Consider the following 22580-nt stretch of genomic DNA (forward strand, 5'->3'; position numbering starts at 1 on the left):
CGTCCAGAGTGCCTGTCTTTTCGGACCGATTGCGGTGTCACTCTGCGACCTAATCCTGCTTTCGTGCCTAAGAATATCCGGAGTTCCTTCCGCTCCCGGGATATTGTGGTTCAGGCGTTTCGTCCTCCTCCTCACACTAGTGAGTTAGATGCGGGCCTTCACCTGTCGTGTCCAGTCCGTGCTTGGGGATTTACCTCAGCCGTACTCAGGATTTCGGGGTTACCGACCAGCTTTTTGTCTGTTACGGTGGGGCTCGTGCTGGTAAGGCACTGTCGGAGCAGCGCCTGTCCCATTGGTTGTGCGAGGGTGTTACCCTCTGCTACACGTTGGCTGGGCAGGATCCCCCTGGGGGCGTCGGGGCGCACTCCACTCGTGGGGTGGCTGCCTCTGCCGCTCTCCTGGGTGGGGCCTTGGTGGAGGACATCTGTGCTGCAGCTTCATGGTCCTCACCGGGCCCCTTTGTAAGGTTTTACCTCGTGGACATGACCGGGGGTTCTGTCTCCCAGGCGGTTCTGGGGTCTGTGGCCTTTCCTGCTTCCCGTCCTTTGGTCGGGTAGCAGGAGTGTATGGGTATGGGCCGCAGTGTGTTGAGTCACACGTGGTTCCGCCTGTACGGTGTGTTCAAGGGGTTCTGGCTCCCTCTTGTTCGCATTCAGGTGGAGTTGACTGCGCCCCCCCTTCGTTAGGAAGGATGGGGTGACAGGGCTCCCCGCACCCCTTGATGTGGGCTTACGGGTCCTCAGGGGGTACATCTGTCGGGTCTCGCGCCCGCTCTTCCCCATTATCTCGTAAGGCTCAGAGCGGGACGCGATGCAATACGAAATATAACGATAGGTTATGTAGATAACCTAGTTATATTAGTATTGGCTAAGCGTCCCGCTCTGCGCGCCCTGAGTTCCCTCTTGAGGGATCTTTTCCTGGGACGGGTTTTGGCGAGGAAGGGTGTTTCATGACCAGGGTCATGGTTATATGGGCGGTGCCACCATAAGGGGCGGGGCCCCATACAGGTGGGGTGCATGTGTTTTTATTCGTGGGAGATACATTAGGTATCACAGGAGATAGGAGTATCTCGTAAGGCTCAGAGCGGGACGCTTAGCCAATACTAATATAACTAGGTTATCTACATAACCTATCGTTCCTTGTTGTTATGTGACATGTGGACTTGTCGATTGGAGCGTGTCAGGTAGGTGGCGTTTTGTTCATTTGGTAAGTTATATTATTATTATCCATTTTTCCGTGCTGCACACTTGACTGTTGTAAACCATTGTTGTACGTTATGCTCTTAACCATTCTATTTTTTTCCACATAGGTAAAGGGTGGATCACCTGCTTTGGTTAGGGGGTGGGGGGCACGCGTCGTCTATTCCGGTGGAGTGCGCAATGAAATCGGTAAGCGACTGAAGATATATGTAGCCTTCATTCCTCTAGGGAAGTAGTTTAGACGGGGTAGTTAGTGTTACCCAGTGTGATCCTAATTAGGTGGTTAGAACCAACATTTATTGTTTTCATGAATGTTAGATGTGGATATTGAATCGAATTGGTCAGGTTGTCATACTGCATAATGTGGCTGTTGAGTGTTGCACAGGGACATTATTGAGTACTATGGGTGAGTGGCTATTTTGTGGGGCTTATTGAAGTCTGATTCGTGTAGTATTGTGTGTTGCTACGGGAGTATATTTTCTTTCATAACTATATTCTGCAGAGTACAGAGTACAGAGTACAGAGTGCATCCTGGCTGATGTCTTGCCGCTAAATGAAAACTCTTACTGTCAGTCTAGTGCGATGGTAAGAGGTATAGAAATGAGGTGTATGCGCATGCCGTTACATAAGGTGCATGTACAGTCAGATCTTATCACAGGTTGTTTTCCGGTCGCCTGTTGGCCTTCCTAGATTTCATCCTAAGCCGTGAGCTGTACGGTTAGAGCGGTGGTTCATCCCACACTCCATGTGATAGGAGGTGGATTGGTGTTCATCCTAAACTGGAGCGGCATGGTTAGAGTGGTGGTTCTTTGTGTTTGGTCCAGTCTGGCTGGGGAGAGTGTGATCCCTGTGTTGGAGGTTGAAAACGCTCCATTAACTGACTTGTGTTCTGATGTATTGATTAAATAATCACCCCAATATTTTTCTGCTTGTGTTGTCACCAAGGCACAGGACAGGTGGCCATCTAGTGGCGCGATGGGGGAGAGTGTGTGGTGTTCAGAGGACGCGGGTGGAGTCAAAGTTCCCGGACGTGCCCTTGCCACTGGCACGTCAGGCGTTGATTGATGCCCAGCGGAATGATTCTTCACTCACAAGCTGTTTCGCGGCAGTAGCCAGTACTGCTGATAGTAGGAAACACACCTTTTTGATAGAAAAGGGAGTGTTGATGCGCACCTGGGTAGCTAGGCCAGGTGTGACAGGCTTGCAGTCTGGAGGAGACTGGAATACAAAGCGTCAAATGGTGTTGCCATTTTAATGGTTTTATCCTGACCATGTTATTTTTGTGCTGTCCTGTTGAGCGTGATGAGATGATTTTTTGTGTTTATTTGTTTTTTCAGGAAGTTCCAGTTTGTTGTCTCCTGTTGACAGGACGTTATCGGTGGTGCGGCCTGTCAAAGTAGAGGTTGTTGTTGTTTCTGTTTTTCCTGGTGGGTGGTACTAATCTGATGTTGGGTAATAAGTAATAATGTTTTGCTAACCCTACAGGTTCGCTCTTATGGGGGGAGGTGTGACGTACCTTGGGTACGTGGGTTGGTCATTACCATTATTACTGTATTTATGACACCTTCTGAACATCAGGTTAGTATATTTAATGTGTTGTTTTGTATATGATGTGTGTGTGTGTGAACATGAGAGTAATGCTGTCTCTTCTCTCCCTGTCAGGTGCTGCCCATCCCTACTGAAGAGTGCTGATTGCCTGATGAATGACAGCTGATGGCAATCAATCTCGAGAGGGATGGGTAGCCAAATACCTGACAGCACACACACGTCTCTGCGCCTCATTCTCAGTCAATTGCTCAGTCTTTGAGTAGAGTGAGGTTGCCATTATGTTTACATGTTTGTGGGAGATGTATATATCGTTGGCCACCTTGGATTCATCCTGCACATGGGTAGAGTGGTGTTTCTATGTTTAAGAAGGTGAGCTTGTATGTTTAAGTATATGTATGTAGATCTTGTTGGCTTCCTAGATTCAAGCCGTGAGATGTACGGTTAGAGCGGTGGTTCATCCCACACTCCCTGTGAGAGGAGGTGGATTGGTGTTCATCCTAAACTGGAGCATGGTTAGAGTGGTGGTTCTTTGTGTTTGTCCAGACTTGTTTACTATTATACTTCCCTTGTTTGTTCTCCCCTTATATCTCCCTGTTTGTTAATTGTTGTGGGTTGAAATCCCCACCGACGACATCCCCTTTTCCCTTTGGGAAAAGGCAGTGGGTTGAAACCCCCACATTTGAATAAAACCTTAATTTACCATTTGAAAACGTCTTGTGTTTGTTATTACCTACCTGCCCGGGACTATTTTGAAAACATTTACTGAGAGAGGCTGTTTCTGTTCATGTACAGCCTACTCCTGATTCTCTTTGGTGCGGTCGTTTGACCTTCGTACATGACACCAGATCTACAAATACAGTACTGTTTGTGATACAAAAATAGTCTAAAAAAGAGAGTATACATTTGAGGGGGAAGAAACTGTACAGGGTTAACCTCTTAAAAACTCTTGAACAAACACACCCTGCACTGCACCCATACACTCGTAAGCAAGACACTTTCTGTAAATAATTTACTATTTTATTCTATCTTACCTCATTGTATATTTGATTTGATTTTATCTTACTACTACTACTACGTATTGTTTGTTACCATACTTGTATTCATTGTTGTTTCTTTTTTTTTTCTTTTTTAAACTTAAATTTTTATTAAACATTTATAGACAAACAACACGACATATACAATAACCTCAACAACACTATTAAACAGACATAAATAATAAAGAAAAAATGTAATACCCAAAAGACGAAAAATAAAAAATACTGACTTAAGCAAATAAAAAACATAAAACAGTTGTCATACCTTAAACAAAAATAAAATTAGAAAACATTAAGTGTGTGACATGGGTTCAGAGACCCTCTTTGAACCTCTTTCCTCCTTTACCCTTCGCCCTCTTGTGGTGTATTTGGTTCTTCCTCTGTGATGTCGTTTTCGTTCCCCTTGTAATCCTCCCACTTTCCCCATCTTTCTCCAAATTTCTCTTCCTGTAACCTCAGCATGTGTGTTATCCTCTCCATATCCTGTATCTCTTCCACTATTCCTACCCATTGTGCTATTGTCGGTGGGTCTTCCTTGTACCACAGTCTCGTTATTGCTTTTCTGGCCGCTATCAACATTATCTTTATTAAATATTTGTCCCCCCCTTGTATTCCCTCGTGTGTCAGGTCTCCTAAGTAAAGCACCAGTCCTGTTTAATAATAATAATAATAATAATTTAGGACCTGCTCCGAGGTCACCATTTGGCACACATGCGAACCATGCATACAATGCGTATCTGCGATTAACCCATCCCGTCGTCCTTCCCCCCCAAGGGCAGCCGGGAGCAGACAGGCGCCACGTGAGCCGCGCCAGGGGACCAATCCAAGTGCTCCTGTCCGTCTTCGTCAAGGACGCCACAGCGTTAGCGATCTTGTTGTTGTGCATGTTTTTCCATTGGGTTTATCTTATCGGGGGGGGAAACCCTTGCGAGCACGGGGAGAACATGCAAACTCCACACAGAAAGGCCTGGGAGATACCCCACCTGGGTAACTGGCATCATGGAAACCTGGTCCCCAAGCGGGATTCGAACCCTGGACCTTCTTGCTGTGAGGCGACAGTGTTAACCACTACACCACCGTGCCGCATACGGGTTTGTGGTAACCCGTATCCTAATATTCTGATCATTGCCTCCCCTATCTCCTCCTAATACCCCTTCAGCTTCTGACATCCCCAGAATATGTGCGTGTGATTTGCCCCCTCCTTCCCACACATCCTCCAGCATGCTCTTTGTGTTGGTGCATATTTTCCCTTCAGCTCTGGGGTTATAAAGAATCTGATTATGTTTTTCCATCCAAACTCTTTCCATATCCTCGATCCTGTTGTTGAATGTTGCACCTCGCATATGTTCCCCCATTCCTTCCCTGTTATTTCTATCTCTAGCTCTCTCTCCCATTTCTCCCTTATGTAATCGGTTGTGTGTCCCTTGCTGTTCATTATAGCCCGGTATATTGCTGATATTACTCTTCCTTGCCCCCCTTCGTATGCCCATACTATCATCTTTATTATTCCATTCTGTTCTTCGTCTTTGGCCCCCCTTATTTCTTTGTTGTAGTAGTCTCTAACCTGTAGATATCTGAAGTGGTCCCTGTTTTCTAGTCCAAATTTCTCCTTTTTGTAGTGTCTGCATTTCCCCCTTCTCTATCATTTTGCATATCGCTGTTGCCCCCCCCCCCCCCCCCCCCTCTCCCACCTTCTGAATCCATGGTCTAACCTCCCTGGTTTGAATCTCTTGTCATGTGCTACCCATCTCAGAACCCCTGACTGCTTCTCCAATTTGTGTGTTTTTACTACTCTGTTCCATATGGTCAAGGTGCATTTGGTGATTGGATCTAATAGTCCCTCTTTTTCTTTAAATAGTTCCCTATCTCCCACCAGAGCTTGTACCTTGTATCCCTCCCCTTCTTTTTCAATGTCTTTCCATCTTGCCTCATATCTGTCGTTACACCAGCACGTCACTGCTCTCAGTTGTGCTGCATAGTAATAATCTTGTAGGCTGGGTACTGCCATCCCTCCCTCTTCCTTTGGTAGTTGTAGTGTTTTATATCTGACCGGTGGTCTTCTCCCCGCCCATATGAACCTCGATATCAGTCTGTCCCACTCCCTGAATTGATTCTGTGGTATTTGTATCGGTAGTGACTGGAATAGGTACAGTAACCTTGATAGTATGTTCATTTTAATGACCTCTATTCTTGAATTGAAGTCCAAGGGCATTACTGTCCACCTCTCTAAGTCTCTCTTGATGTTCTGATTTATCTGTGTATAGTTCGCCTCAAACAGTTTCTCCACCCCTCTCGTGATGTTCACCCCTAAGTATTTAATCTTGTCCATGTCCCATCTTATCCCGTACTGTTCCCTAATTTCCGTCGTTGGGGTATAGTTCCATGCTAAGGTCTGTGTCTTTGTCACGTTTAGTTTGTATCCTGAGTAGTGGCCATATTCCTTCAGTAGATCCATCAGTGCCGGGAAGCTCTTGTCTGGTTGCCTCATGTATACTATCACGTCGTCCGCAAATAGGCCTAGTTTATATTCCGTTCCCTTTATCCTTACTCCCTTAATGTCCTCGTCTGTCTGATCAGTTGTGCCAGTGGTTCTATGAAAACGGCGAAGAGCGTCGGTGAGAGACAACATCGCTGTCTGGTAGCCCTCTCTAATCTGATTCTATCCGTCAAGCTGCCATTCACCTTAACCCTCGCTGTCGGTTCTTGATATAGCGCCTTGATCATCTTCATCGCCCTCCCGTTCAGTCTGAACCTCATCAATGTTTTATATAAAAATGTCCAGCTCACACTGTCGAATGCTTTTTCTGCATCTAGGCTAATCAGTACCGCGCTACCACCTTGTTTTTGTATCTCCTCTACTATGTGTAATGTCTTTCTCACGTTGTCCTGTGTCTGTCTCCCTTTAATAAATCCAGTTTGATCTTCATCTATAATGTCTGGCATAAACGTCTCAAATCTCTTTGATATTATCGATGTATACATCTTGTAATCCACGTTGAGTATGGACACAGGTCTGAAACTACTACATAATTCTCTATCCTTCCCTTCCTTCGGTATCGTGGTGATTATGGCTTCTTTCCACGAGGGGGGGCATTTTTCCCTCTTCCATCGTGTGTCTGAACGCCGCCCCTAACATGGGTGCTAATTCCGTTCTAAATGTCTTGTAGAATTCCGATGGGAATCCGTCGCTCCCCGGAGACTTGTTGTTTTTAGCTCTACTAATTGCCTCTTCCAGTTCTTGTTCCGTAATTATTTTATTTAATTCTTCATTCTGTTCTTTCCCTATCGATGGTAACTCTAGCTTCTCCAGATACGCTTCTATTTCCTCTTCTCCCGCTGCTTTTGGCTGTGTGTATAGTTTCTCATAGTATTCTCTAAATGTCCTCTCTATTTCAGCTGGGTCTCTCAATATTTCATTAGTCTTTATATCCCTTATTGTGTGTATCGTGTTCAACTTCTGTTGCGTCCTAATTCTCCTAGCCAACAGTCTGGTCGCTTTTGGTCCCCCTTCATAGTACGTTTGTTTCATGAACCTCGCTTTCTTTTCTATTTCCGTCAATAATTCCCTATTTATCCTGGCCTTTACTTCTTTGATTTCTCCGAGCGTTTCCTGTTCTTTTGATATCTGGTGTCTCCCTTCTAGCTTCTTCAGCTTCCCTATCAGATTGTGATATGTCTCCGTTCTGGCCTTCTTCAGCATTGCTGTCTTCTCCATCAATTTCCCCCTTATCACCACCTTCAGTGTGTCCCATAGAATGTTCGGATCTACCGCCCCGTTGTCATTTTCTTCCTTATACCTGGCTATCTCCTCCTTGATCTGACTCACCACCCCCTTGTTATTTAATATTCCTACATTTAGTCTCCAGATCGTGTTCCTCCGTCTCCCTTCTAGATCTACTGTCAGATATATGGCACTGTGATCCGATATGTCCGCTACTCCTATTCTGCTCTCCTGTACCCTGTAACTGTCCCCCGTCGTCATCAAAAAGTAGTCTATTCTCGCATATGTCACGTGCGGGTGTGAGTAATGTGTGTATTCCCTGTCCATGGCGTGCATCCCCCTCCAAACATCTGTAATTCCCATTTCCGTCATCTGAATATTCATATATCTACTGATTGGTGCCCGTCCTTTTCTAGTACTCGTGGTGTCTAGGTCGTGATTCAGTACTACATTAAAATCTCCCGCGCATACCAATATCCCTTCTAGTTCCATCACTATCATATAAAAAATGGTCTCATATAAATCCCTCTCACTCTCTGGGGGTGCATAAACATTCACTAACGTAATCATTTGACCCTCCATTTTTCCCTTCACCAGAACAAACCTTCCCTCCTTGTCTCTTACTTCCTTGATCAATTCAAATTTGACTGTTTTTGATTAACGTGATTACTCCTCTCCTCAGGTTCCGTTTAAAGGAACTATAGTATGCATTTTCATATCCAAATCTCTTCAGTTTCTCATGATCCTGTGCTACCAAATGTGTCTCCTGCAGAAAAATCACTTCCATCTCACTTTTTTTACACTTCAACATCACTTTGCCCCTCTTTATCGTATTATTCATTCCATTAACGTTTAACGACATCATTTTTATACCTTTAACCATTGTCATCTTTCTTCTTCTTTCGTCTGTCAGTCCCCCCCATGTCACATTCATTCCCCCCTCCGGTTGTAGCCTCCGCTCTCTTCACCGAATACATATAATGATTAACATAAATAAAAAACATAAACTTTACATAAAGTGCTCCCAAGGCGTTCGGGGGGTCCCTGTGTCCCCCCCTGTCCCCTGCTGGTGGGTGAGGAGTAATTGCTCTCCTAGTGAGAGGCCTCCTCCTGACGGCTTGGGGGTTTGAAACCTTTACCCCCAACCGCTCGTCATATTTGTCCAGCTTTCTTACTGTTTTTATTGCTGTCGAGCTCCTGGTCAAAAGCGCTCTGTCCTTCATTCTGATCAAAGACCCCCATTTCCTAGGTCCCTCTCAATGTGGCTCATATGTTCCAATGTCCCTCCTTCCTCCCAAACCCGTGTGTGGTGTCTTCTGTGTACCCCTTTTTACTTTCTTTTCCTCCTCTCTATTTTCTATGTGATGTCCATTTATCCCCTTAATCCCTTCCAACTGTGTTACTCGCAGCGTGTGTCTATGTACTTGTTTCAATATGTTCTGTGTTCCGTCTATCATACCTAATTATATTTCCATTTATTTCCTCCATCAGCATGTGTATTATGTGTCCATGTATACGTTATGTTCGTTCCTATATCCTGCCTCTACCTGGGAATGTGTGTTTATGTATGTTATTTCAGTTTCTATATTTTGTCTCTATTTGGATAGTTTTTTCAATCTCTTGTGCGTGTACTCATCCGTTCGTCTCCTCCCGCCTCCTCTCCTCTCCTTCTCCGTCTCTGGCCTCCTCGTCCGTCTCCGCCTTCGGTCTGTCACGTCTCACCTCGGCCTTCTCCTCTCTCCTCCCTCCTCTCCCGGGTTTCGATATCCTACTCTGGTCCATCTGCATGCTTTCTCCAATCTCTGCTGCAGGCTCCGCGTCTGGCCCTCCTGTTCCCTTCCTTCTCCGTCCTCCGCCATCTGCATCCCCCGTCGCCTCATCTCCTCCGCCGCCTCCCGCGCCGTCGCGTACATCACCGTCCCTTCCTTCCAGTGAATCCTTAGCGAGGTCATGGGTGATTGGAATTTCATTCCGTTTTCTTTAAGAATTCTCTTCAGTCCCGCGTAGGACCTGCGTGTTATTGCTACCGCTGTCGAGTAATCTTGATCAAACGACAGTCTTTTCCCCTCGATTTCTATCTTCTTGGTCCACGCGGTTCTGAGTATCAATTCCTTAATCTCAAATCTCAGAAAGTTAATAATCACTGCCCTCGGAGGTCTGTCCGGTTTCGGTCTCGGAGCCAACGCCCTGTGGGCCCTCTGTATCTCCATTTTTTCCAGTCCCGTCTCCTTCAGTTGTTCCTTGATAAGCTTTTTCACATATTGGATCACCGATTCCCCTTCGACTCCTTCTTTCAATCCCCATATTCTGATGTTATTTCTCCGTGACCTCCCCTCCATGTCCGATATCTTTGTCTCCATCTGTTCTTGTTTTTGAATCGCACACGTTAACACCTCGTGTATCTCTGTGTTCCATTCCTCCATTTGCGCCGTTCTAGTCTGTACCTCTGTTACGTTTCTGTCCTGTTCCGCCATCTTCTCATCCACCCTTTTGAGTTCTGTATTCATTTCACCTCTGAAGTCCTCCTGTTCCTTCCTCAATTCCTCCTGTAACTTCCCAATATCATTTCTTATCGTGTCCGAGTTCAGTTTTATGGTTGCCTGCATCGTGTCCGAGTTCAATTTTATGGTCGCCAGTATCCCGGCCTGCATGAGCACGGCCCATCCTGGCATTTCCTTGTCCGTCTCAGCCGAGACTCCCCCTTCCTCCGCCTGCTCCTTCTCGGTCTCGCCTCGGGGGTTCTGCTCCATCGAACTCTCCTCTTCCTGTGAGTTCTCAATTTCTCTTTCCTTCATAATTATTTTCTCCTCCTTCCTTCTCGTTTGCATCTTGATTTTTGATCACTTTTCGGGTCTTTATTTCTCCGTTTTTCGCTCTTTTGACCAGGAGCCTCACCGCATGCGTGCTACTCTTCCGCTCTCATACCGGAAGTCTCATTGTTGTTTCTTAATTGTGCACTGTTGAGTCTGAGCTCGAAACACAAATATTTCATTGAAAAATAAAGAACTTGAACTTGAGATGAAGACAAAGATGACAGCAGAAAGGACTTATTGAGACTGAGACTGGACTGAAGTACTACAGGCCTGGATGCAGTTCTAATGTGTCTTGATTTGTGTAATTAACCGTCTGTAGTGTGGTAGTGAAATGTTAACCTTCTGTAGTGTGGTAGTGAAAGGTTAACCTTCTGTAGTGTGGTAGTGAAATGTTAACCTTCTGTAGTGTGGTAGTGAAAGGTTAACCTTCTGTAGAGTGGTAGTGAAAGGTTAACCTTCTGTAGTGTGGTAGTGAAAGGTTAACCTTCTCTAGTGTGGTAGTGAAAGGGTTAACCTTCTGTAGTGTGGTAGTGAAAGGATTAACCTTCTGTAGTGTGGTAGTGAAAGGGTTAACCTGCTGTAGTGTGGTAGTGAAAGGTTAACCTTCTCTAGTGTGTTAGTGAAAGGGTTAACCTTCTGTAGTGTGGTAGTGAAAGGTTAACCTTCTGTAGTGTGGTAGTGAAAGGTTAACCGTCTGTAGTGTGGTAGTGAAAGGGTTAACCTTCTGTAGTGTGGTAGATAGTGAAAGGTTAACCTTCTGTAGTGTGGTAGTGAAAGGTTAACCCTTTGTAGTGTGGTAGTGAAAGGTTAACCTTCTGTAGTGTGGTAGTGAAAGGGTTAACCTTCTGTAGTGTGGTAGTGAAAGGGTTAACCTGCTGTAGTGTGGTAGTGAAAGGTTAACCTTCTCTAGTGTGGTAGTGAAAGGGTTAACCTTCTGTAGTGTGGTAGTGAAAGGTTAACCTTCTCTAGTGTGGTAGTGAAAGGGTTATGTAGTGTGGTAGTGAAAGGTTAACCTTCTGTAGTGTGGTAGTGAAAGGTTAACCTTCTGTAGTGTGGTAGTGAAAGGGTTAACCTTCGGTAGTGTGGTAGTGAAAGGTTAACCTTCTGTAGTGTGGTAGTGAAAGGTTAACCCTTTGTAGTGTGGTAGTGAAAGGTTAACCTTCTGTAGTGTGGTAGTGAAAGGTTAACCTTCTGTAGTGTGGTAGTGAAAGGGTTAACCTTCTGTAGTGTGTGGTAGTGAAAGGTTAACCTTCTGTAGTGTGGTAGTGAAAGGTTAACCTTCTGTAGTGTGGTAGTGAAAGGGTTATATATTGTATAGCCTAGATGCTGAATACGGCGGCTACGTGGCGCAGTGGGCAAGGCGCTCGCAACGAATGCTGGAGACTAGGCTCGAACAGGATGCCTCCTGTTCGAGGCCCGTTCTCCACATTGCTTTCAGTTTAGCTGGTCGTCCACAGTAATACACATTGGCCGTATTACGGGGAGGGAAACTGAAGGGTGGGGATCGGGCGTTGTGGACAGCGACTCCTACAGGTCGGTTGGTGCGCCTGCGCAGTAGAATCAAGAAGCGACGGGGGCGGGGCCTCTCCAAAGCCCAGACCCCCGACGCTGAAAGATCGAGCCGCGCAGGTGAAAAGATGCGACGGCTGTTACCTCGAGTATCGGAGGGGACTCGTGCTATGTATGACTTAGTCCACATTGCAGCCGGCTTGTGGGATGCAAGAAACAACGTTCGAAGACAGGGGAGGGTTGAATTGGACGATATGAAAATTGGGATGGGAGAAAAAAAATATAGGAAAATGGGAGAAAAAGTGGATAAAAAAAAAAGCCTAGATGCTGAATACATTTCTCCACATGTACCTATACACACCCATCCGCCTGGCCACACCCCCATCCGCTCCTCTACATAAGCAGGGGTGTGGCCATACTAACAGCTCCTTCCCTATTTTCACCATGGCGAGTGTCTGTATACACCACTTGAGTTTAGTGCAAAATAGTTGTTGGAGAGGAGTGAAAGGAAATTCTATCATGTAACCTAAGTTCTTTTAGTTGAATGTCGGCGAGGTGAACAGAGAGATGAGACAGAGTCAGATGGCAGTCTGCAGAGTTTTACTGGAACCCTCACAGCACAAGTAGATCACAATCCGGACCACGCACCTCCATCACACGGAGCGAGCCAGTGCCAAGTGGTGGTCTCGTCAATACATCGTCACATCATTTATACATTTGTCGTTTCCACCCCTCCTCCTGGCTTAATGATTGATAGCTGTCGTGTCATAGTTTGAGGACAAAGGATCTTAGATGGGAAGCGGAGTAGAAGGAGGGGCTGCCTTCAATATGGAAAAGCAGTCCCCTGCCTCCCTACCACCGTTCTCCTTATCGCCCCTCTCCACGGCACATCATATAATTGGTGTGTGTGTGTGCTAGAGTGTGTGTGTGTGTGTGTGTGTACTGAAAGGGAGGGAGTTAAAGCTATATGCTCCAACGTTCTTGGGAGAATGACTGTGTCTTTGTTTTAGGTTTTGCATAACTGAAAAACCTATCAATTATCTGTGAGTGTTCTGATGTGCCAGAGAGAGAGATTTTGCATGTGTGTGCGTGCTTGTGCGCCGGCCAGTCGTCAGACGCAAGCAGCCAGCAAGAGATCTGTTCGTGTGTGCATGTGTGGGTGTGTGTGGGGAGAGGGGTCCTGTGTGTGTGGGTGTGTGTCTGTGAGGAGGGAGCCTCAGGATGGATGCAGAACGGGGTCATCAGGTCATATTCAGGGAGGAGGAGAGCACAGACACAGAGCCACTGCTCCAGGCCCCATCAGGAATATTATACATTGGGGCCTTTAGATATAAGATATTACCAGACATTATGAACTGATATACCCATCAATGAACTAAAAACCAGGAGCTGCATGGACATTGTTTCTTGTTTTTTCTCTCTCTCACGATTTTATGAGAAAAAGCGAAGTCATAATGTCTACATCTAATTCGGGGGGTTCGGACGCTCGCGACGTCACCCTTCACCAGCGCTTTTCTATTGCCATGTCCGCCGTGCGTCATGGGGCTGCTCTGACTCCACGGTCGTGGCAGTCAGACATGCCCGAGCGGCGTCCGGTGGGGAGTCTGCCTCTCCGAGGGGCTGTTGAATCAAGGCCGTCTCCCGTGAGATCAAGTCAAGTCAAGTCAAGAGTTTTAATTGTCACGGCATACAGGTATACAATGAAATGCGGGTGGTCTTGCCCGCAACGATGTGCAATACAGTGGTACATATAATAGAGTCAAAAGAAGAAAACAACATTGTGCAGTAAACAGGTAACAGGTAACATGGAGTGACATCTCGGTCTCTGTACATAGTTATTTACAGAGCATATGGGACATGCTAGTTAGCTTTGGTAGTGCAATACACTGTTCCTGTTATTCTAATTTAAAGTGTCCTTTCCTTTGGCCATAAGTGTGCGTGTGTGCGACATGAGTGTGTGCCCGCTCATGTTAAAGTGTTAAGTGGCTGCTCGTGTGTGAGCGTGCACAGTGTGCGTGTCGTGTGTGTGTTCATATGTGCTTGTGTGTGGACAGTTCAATGTTCTGAGCACTCAATGTTCATTGTTCATGGCTCTGATGGCCTGGGGGAAGAAGCTGAGCCTAAGCCGCTCTGTCCTAGTAGCTGGGGTTCGCAGGCGTCTGCCTGACCTCAGCAGCTGAAACAGGCTGTTATTGGGGTGGTGAGGGTCTTTCATTATCCTGCAGGCTCTGGATTTGCACCTCTTGTTGTATAGAACCTGCAGGGGGGGTAGTGCAATACCCGTGGTACGCTCGGCTGAGCGCACCACTCTCTGTAGATGGCCTAGTTCCAGCTCTGGTTCCCCCGCCAGTGGGGGAATCCTCTGGTGGCTGAGGATTTGAGATGCAGGCTCTTCGCCTCTGCTCGCTCCCGTCGTAGGGCGGCGAGCTGCAGGGGCGAACGGCCTGGCTGTGGGGAGGTGCAGGTGCCGAATGAGGGTGCTCTTGCTCTGTCTCCGTTTCCGAGGAGGCTATGGAGGGAGCGGGAGCGCTCTTGTTTGATGCCCCAATGGAGTCGTATCACTCTCCCCCTCAGGGTGTGGCAGGGGGTGTTGCGTCTCCTTGGGGTCCCTTGTTCTCCGGTGTTGGGTTAGAACCTCCGACCCGGAGACAAGATGCCCGGCTATCAGCCACGTCGGATGGTGGCGCCAGACATGGCAACCTCCCGCACGTGAGGGACGCGGGCGACGTGGAGAAAGGTGCGCAAGGGGAGTTGCGTGCCTTGTTCCCCGAGCTCATGGCGGCCGCCGCTGCCGCTAATGGCGTGGCGTTGCCGCAGCCTCTGCCTGCACCTGTCCCTGATGATATGATTGGTCATCTCTGGCAACATCGTCCTGTGAGGGAGGCGGGCGTTGTCTACCCATTCTTCCCTTCAATGGAGGCCTACGTAAGACAGGGACAGGTAATCTGGCCTTACCCCCGCCTACGTGCCAGTCACGCGGGTGGCGGGTTTGGTCCAGGGACTAAGGGATGGGGTGCCTCGGCTTGATAGCCCGATGACATCTATTCTCTGTCCCGAAGTGGTGTGGGAGCCGTTGCGGAAGCCGGTTCCCCAGGGGAAATCGGCAAAGGCAGATGGCTAACTGGAGTGACCAGGCGTTCATCGCCACGACTCAGAGCCTGGCTGCGACGTCTAACATCGCGCAGCTGGCGCGCTATGTCGGGGATGATGGCGGGCGGGTCGGTGTTGGACGACCGTCAACAATACCTTCACGCCCAGGCGGCTGGAGCCATCCTGCACCTTACTCAGCTGCAGGCGATAGCCGCCGGGAAGGGGCACGCCCTGGCCACTCTGTCCCAGCGCCTCCTTTGGCTGGAGCAAGCGAGGGTGCCTGAACAGAAGAGGATTCGCCTGCTCACGGCCCCCCTCTTCGATGCTGGGCTCTTCGGGTCGGCCATGCAGCAGATGACGGCTGCCTGCAGAGAGATGGAGGAGCAGTGCGCTGTGCTCCAACCCCATTTCCCCCCACCCGATGCCACCGGTGATGGCCGACGGAAACAACGTCGTCGGAGGACCGCGACCGTTGCCTCCGCCACCACCGCCGCTGGGCCTTCGTCCAAGAAGGCCAGGAGTGGAGGGAGTGCCTCGTCCGCCGCAGCCAGCCGCCCCACGCCCGGAGGTGACGGTAGGGATCGACGTGACCAGGCGCCCCAGAATCGTCCCTCCGGGCCGGCTCCCTGTGGGGGCGAGCCCCGTGCTGCACACGGCAGGCGCCGCTAGTGACTTCCCCTGTTTACCCCTGTTCCCTTCCCCGCCCCAACCATATGATTTTGTTAAGACTAATAAAGGGTCCCTCCTGGTGACGAGGGACTGTTTTTTGTTACAAAATGTGTGTTTATTCTATGTATATGTTGGGGATACGATGTGTGAACCCTTGCCTAGCTGTGGGGTTGTTTGGGAGAGCAGGACAGTTTTCTTGTAAATCGTTCGGGTCGCTATATATATGTGTGCTTGGCAAGGCCTGTGGCTAGCACTCGGTCGAAAGGCTTTTCTTTCCTCATGAAGAAATATATGTTTCTTCTTATAGTGGTACATTTTACCATTGTCTGAGGGGGTTGTGTGTATTCTGTTACATTGGGAAACATGGCATCGAGTCCACAACTTTGTTGGAGTGTTAGCCTACAGAAGTGCTCGTATATGTAGCTTGTACGGAGGTCTTGACCCTCTCTTAAACTTGTGTTTTTTTCTTAAAACATGAAACACGGGTGTCGTGTTCGCACATAAGCCTACGGCCGTGTTATAAACCCTGTTCGCAGTCGAGTGCGTTGGTTTAGCTTATCCTTGTGGATGTGTGCTTTTCATACAGCATGCTGGCTACACGGGTATCATCGCTGATGGTTGTTTTTCATCGTATCCGGGGTGTGGGGTCATGAGGGGGTGAACTGATAAACCCCTCCTTCCCTCTTTTCTGATTGGTCAGGGGGTTGGGCCTTCTGTCCTTTGGGCTTCCTGTCGCACTGAGTAGGGAGAGGGGGTAGGGAGTTCCCTGGTTCCACACCTTTTTTGGCCAGGTGGGTCACAAAATTCCCCCTGCCATAGAGTACGTCACTGGGAGCGTTTCTATTGGTTGTGAGACTTCCGTGAGTTATTTTCAGGCTCCATGTGGTGGACCTCTGTTGTTGTCAAGATGGGTTGCGGTGCATATGAACTTAAACGAAAGTTCTCTGCTTTGCGCTCTGTTACATATGTCTTGAGCTTTTGGTCACGTAGCTCAATGTTACATATATCTTTTCGATGTATTGCTCACGTGGGAAGTCTCTCTGGGGGTTCCCCGTCTCCTCTCTTTATGTAGAGAGGGTTTGACAGGCTTCTTGCCGTTCTCCCAGGCGGCTTGGAGGGAACGTTATCTGGGTTCTTGTTAGAATTACCATTGATATGTTTTGGGTCTCGACGTGTACATAGTGCTGGCCCTGGGTGCTTCTGTGTGGAACCACGCATGGGCTTGCGCGCCTTGGTTGCTCATCATTGAAACAGCGTTTTTATGGGGCAACTAGGATGGAATTTTGTCTCTTCCGAGCGCCAGTGTACTAGGTTTGTCTCTATGAATTCTGGTTCATCTCTGGGGGGTGATAACGGAATAGATCAAAGCATTGGCAAAGGGGTCTCACTTTTGGGGTGGGCCACCGCGCGTGGTGCTTTATGTTCTGACCGTCTTGGTGGCGCCCTCTGTGATGTTTTGGATCGACACGCATACCTACCCCCCTCTTGGGACTGGGGATGGTGGCGTGATTAGGACACGGGACTGATTCTGGTCGCGCCAGACCAGGTCAGTTAACCCGTTGTCTGCCGGGGCGCAGATCTGCTGTTCTGGTACCCTGAAGGACTTGTGCTTTTTCGGGGGGAAATTGCCGGGTTGGCCCGGGCGTTGCAGGGTTTGATGTTATGGAGGTGTTTGTGGTTATGTTACTGCGTGTTATCCTTCACTATTGCTTGGTCCATATTGTGTTGTACCTTGCGCTGTGCTAAAGGAGCCTGGTCCTTCTCTCTTCTCCTGCTTGGCGGGGCTGGGAGGGGGCTGTCGAGGTGGTTCTTGTACCCCTCTGGCATCCGTGTATACGTCCCGGTCCGCCGGGCCCAGGTCCGGACTTGTTCTCGTCGACCTGTTGGCCTGGGTTAACCCCTTCTTGAGAACTGAAACACTTGTACTGCTGTATAGCCGGTGTATACCCGCAGTTGTGTTTTGGAGTTTTTTTCTTGGGGGGTTATAGGAACAACCGCCTCCTGTTGGGTGGTGGTTGGTTTCCAGGTGTGTTGGTAGCGGAGTCGACTCTCGGGTTAGGCCGGGCTTGACCCCGTCTGCCTGCGAGTGTGCCCCCGCACCTTTCATGACGTCTGCCAATCGTGTCAGCCTTCTCTGCCTCGGCCCCTCTAGAGGGTGGTCTTTTTTTTGTGGAGGCTTACCGTACGCCCCTTCCGCCGAGGTGCTGTTTTCAGCAGACCCCTTTGGTGCCTGTCTAGTCCGCAGTGCTCCAGGCTCAGGTTGAGTCCTTTTGTCCTGTTACCTGGATTGAGGAATCAACCTCTTTGGGGGTTGTCTCCCCGGTGCGCTGCCTGGTCCCGCTGTGGGGGTGTAGCCTCTTGAGTGCTTCAGGGCGGCGTGCTGTAGGGGGGAAGGGCCTGCTCTTGGATGGGCCCTGTCCGATACGCTGGCGATGTGGGGGGTGGTGTCACTAGTGACCGCCTGGTGGGGTCTCGATGCTGCGGCGGCGTTGGCCTCGCCAGGCCCTTTTTCCGGGGGGTCCTTACCCTTCTGGGGCTGGGTCCTCCTTCGCGCTCCGCTGCTATGGCCTTTTCACATATTTTTATTTTTTTTACCTTGACCCTGTGATATTAGGGGTTGTAACGGGGGTTTTCTTCTTCCCGTTCGTTCCCTAGTGGCATGTGGGTTGCGCACCTGTGTAGTCGTGGGTTCTTCTGTAGGAACATAAGTCCCACGGTCTGCTCACCCTGTGCATTGAGTTGCTAAACCCTCTTCACACAGTCAGATCCGATTCCCTCCCGTCCTCCACTAGGGGGGTCCGGGGGCTCGGGTCCTCCCCGGTTCTAATGGTTGTGGGGTGCCTCAGCGGGTACATTTGTCGAGCTTCCGCTCTGCTCAGCTCCTGTGTTCCAGTAGGCAGTGCAGAGCGTAAGCCATACGATATATAACATACGGTTATCCTATAACCATAGTTATACGAGTATTGGCGGCGCTCTGCGCTAGACTCCCTGAGGACCCCGTGGTCTTCGCCTTCGGTGGGGAAAGACTTGGGAAGGAGCTGTTAGTATGGCCATGTAGAGGAGCGGATGGGGGTGTGGCCAGGCGGATGGGTGTGTATAGGTACATGTGGAGAAATTTATTCAGCATCTAGGCTGATATGGGATATGTTCCAGTAGGCAGCGCAGAGCGCCGCCAATACTCATATAACTATGGTTATAGGATAACCGTATGTTAACCTTCTGTAGTGTGGTAGTGAAAGGTTAACCTTCTGTAGTGTGGTAGTGAAAGGGTTAACCTTCTGTAGTGTGGTAGTGAAAGGTTAACCTTCTGTAGTGTGGTAGTGAAAGGTTAACCTTCTGTAGTGTGGTAGTGAAAGGTTAACCTTCTGTAGTGTGGTAGTGAAAGGTTAACCCTTTGTAGTGTGGTAGTGAAAGGTGATGCGACCAATTGTTGTGGCGTTAGACTGGTCCTACTGTACAAACACCATTATTGTTGGTGTGTATTGTTGAGTGGTGTTGTTACTGTTGTTGTAGTATGGTATTAATCTGATGATTGTTGTATGGTCGAAAAGAACAAATAAACTATTCAATCAATCAATCAAAACAACCAACCAACCAACCACTCATGCACGCAATCAATCAATCAATCAATCATCAATCAATCAATCAATCAATCAACATGTACAAACTGCAACACATACACAGGAGAAATATTTGAGTGTTGAATTAAAATGTTTATTATTATCCATGTAATGGTATTACATTAGTGGACATGTAGGACCAACACTAAATACGTACAGACTAACTACACAGATCTAAGCCATCCACATAGTCATATACTGACAATAAAAATGCCTGCAATGACTTGCTTTGTTATTTAACAATTAATAGTACTTTTATTTTTTTTTCTTAAAACATCATTCATCATGAAAACAGCACTAATATTATCAACGATTAGCGCCCTGTCTCTGCTGCTATGAGTAAGGCTACATCTTTTACAATAATAGAATAATGTAATTGCACTTTCAACCCAAGTTTCTATACATATCTGTGAGTGGGGGATGCCGATTCTGGTGATTTGATTTATAGATCAGCGTTCCTGGTGACAACTGCATTATGTATGATGATGGTAAGCGGTGATGGGGCAACAGAACAAATACGCAGCACTGAGAGAAGCTATTGGGTGGAATACCACGGTAACACCTATGAACCAGGCCCCGACAGAGAGCCCACTACGGTACAACACAACAGTGTGGCAAGGAGAAGCACATGATATTCTGACATGTTGTTACCCCTCTGAAGGTCGAGATGCCTTCTCCTCTTACAGACGGCGTTATTCACATTTACACATCTTCTCTCCGGTTTCTAAACACAAGCTGTACAGAACAATGCAACAGAAAAATATGTATTTTTTGTATAAGGTATGTCGTTAAAGGAACACGCCGACTTTTGGGAAATTCGCTTATTTGCCATCTACCCTGGAGTAGACAAGCAGATACATTTCTACCTATACCTTTTCTTCTCTGTGCATGCATTAGGCTTAGGGAACAGCCGCACCGTTGGACTAGCTTAGCGTCATTCACTGGAAGTAGGTGTGCCAGTGTAGCCTAGTTCCCAACAGTCACGAAATACACTCCAAATACAACTACAAAACATTCTGTAAACATGTTGTGACCTGTGTATTAACCACGTGGAGAAATAAATTATAAATTAGACATTTTAGTTTTCTAAGCAGATATATTTTTTGCCGAACCACTGCTGGCTGGGCGCAGTGATTTCATCACCTCAAAAGCCCTGTTTTTTGAAAAATGGGGCTTTTGAGGTGATGAAATCACTGGTATGTATCTACTTGTCTAACTCCAGGGTAGATTGCAAATAAGCTAATTTCCCAAAAAGTTGGTGGGTTCCTTTAAGCTACTCTGTTCTGAGGTGGTGGCAGTGTAGCCTGCGTTGAAACCGGATTAACGAGCCTAAATTAAACTATATATATATAAAAGTATAAAGTAAAGAATAAAAAGTATTTCTTGAAATGTGTGAAAGGTTTCTTATGACAGAAAATTAGGTCTTGAAATTCTTCCAATTACCATGCAGAACAAAGACAACCGTCCATACATTTTTTCCTCCTCAATCACCTCAAAAGAAAGACTTAAAACTGCGTAGACCGTAGCCCTGTTGAGAACCCACGACATCCTCGTACGTGGCACAGTGTGATGATGTCGTCATAAAGGGCCGCCAAGCTTTTATTTTTGCATCTCCCGCCAATCTCTCCAGGTGCGCTGGCTCAGTGCCACTGAGGAGGGTGGAGACGAGGCGATCGCACGTGCGGTACTGATCCCGGAAAAACATGTGCGGGTACTGATCCCGGAAAAACATGACATGCTTGCGTCACCGATGCCTACACTCAACACTCCACCACCCCTCTCGCCCGCCCCCCCTCCCCCTCCCTCCCTCTTCATCCCCACCGCCTGTAAGTGTCTCAGAAGAAGGAGGTGTCTGAGGAGAACACCCCCACCCTCTCTCTCTCTCCCTCTCTCTCTCTCCCTCTCTCAGAAGAAGGATGTATCTGAGGAGAACGCCCCGGCCAGCCTGAAGTCCTCCCTCATCAGGACGCAGAACAGCCGCTGAGGCAGGGCCTTGGAGTACGGCGCGGGGGCGCGGCACGCAGGTACGCAGTAGGATCTCGCGGCCGGCCGGAGGCGGGAAATCGGGCACGTTCATGCCCCCTCCCATTGGCTTCCTGTCCTCGGCTCCGCGCCCCACATCCTCGTCCATCGGGGCCAATAGGGCCGCCTGTGAGGAGGAGACAAGAAAAAACACAACGTGTGAGGAGCCGTTGGATAATGTGAGGCATAAACATACATGGAGCTATGGCAGGGGCTGCCGGACACGTAGAGAAACCAGACGAGCGGTCATTGGACACAGAGAAACCAGACGAGGCGGTCATTGGACACAGAGAAACCAGACGAGCGGTCATTGGACACATAGAGAAACCAGACGAGCGGTCATTGTGCTGCCTTCCAGTATGCAGTCATGGGTCAGTATATCAGGTGTATTTATATCTGTATATCGCTGTACATAACAACACTATAACATTGTACATCAGCTTAGCATTATTACTCAGTAGTACTCACTTATATATATATTTCAGTTTAATCGCCTGTACATGAATATTGTTATTGCACTTTACGGTTACATTTGCACCCTCGTTAGACGCAAAACTTATTTTTGTTGTACTATACTTGGTGCTGTACAATATTTTTTTGTACAATAATTTTTTTGAGGAGGAACAAATTATGTAAATTAGGCGAGTTGATTAGAACATTTAATACTGGGTATATTAAAAAAGGTACAATCAGAAATTCCTCCTCACATCTCCTCCGTAAATCTCATCTAAAAGGCAAGGGAGCTAAAACAGGGTCTGAAACAACAACATTTAATGGCACCACTGATGTGCTTCCTGGGTCGATGCGTGCCTTTGTTCTGGGACCGCGGGTGCACATTGACCTGGAGCCAGGACACAACGACACTGGGCGCTAAGAGCACTAACAGCTACAGCCTGGAGAGACCAGACGGATGCACAGCGACGACCAACTCTGCCTCCTCCACCACGCAGGAGAGTAGCAGGCTAAAACTACTGCTATTCTGCTGTACCAACCTCCACGTCCACCAGAAAACTGGTCTGGTGGGTTCGCAGACCAGGCCACGTCAGACAGAGAGAGAGAGAGAGAGGGGGGGGGGAGGAGAGAGAGAGAGACAGACAGGGGGGGGGAGAGAGAGAGAGAGAGAGGGGGGGAGAGAGAGAGAGAGAGAGAGAGAGAGGGGAAGAGAGAGAGAGAGAGAGAGAGAGAGAGAGAGAGAGAGAGAGAGAGAGAGAGAGAGAGAGAGAGAGAGAGAGAGAGAGAGGGGGGGGGGGGAGAGAGAGAGTGAGAGAGAGAGAGGGGGGAGAGATAGAGAGAGAGTAGAGAGAGAGGGGGAAGAGAGAGAAGAGAGAGAGTGAGAGAGAGAGAGGAGGGAGGGG

The 22580-nt window shown here is 48.2% G+C and overlaps 1 protein-coding gene across 1 annotated transcript in view; it reads right to left on the reverse strand.

Moving 5' to 3' along the window:
* Positions 1–21032: 21032 nt before the first annotated feature.
* rab3gap1 (RAB3 GTPase activating protein subunit 1) overlaps positions 21033–22580 on the reverse strand; it is a 248328-nt gene continuing 246780 nt past the window's right edge. Inside the window, 2 exon segments of the mRNA XM_084313830.1 lie at positions 21033–21216; positions 21218–21352. Of these exon segments, the coding sequence (XP_084169956.1) occupies positions 21109–21216; positions 21218–21352 (243 nt within the window). The 3' untranslated portion in view covers positions 21033–21108.

The sequence above is a fragment of the Notolepis coatsorum genome (assembly GCF_963971535.1).
Source record: "Notolepis coatsorum genome assembly, chromosome: 5".
Lineage (NCBI taxonomy): Eukaryota > Metazoa > Chordata > Actinopteri > Aulopiformes > Paralepididae > Notolepis > Notolepis coatsorum.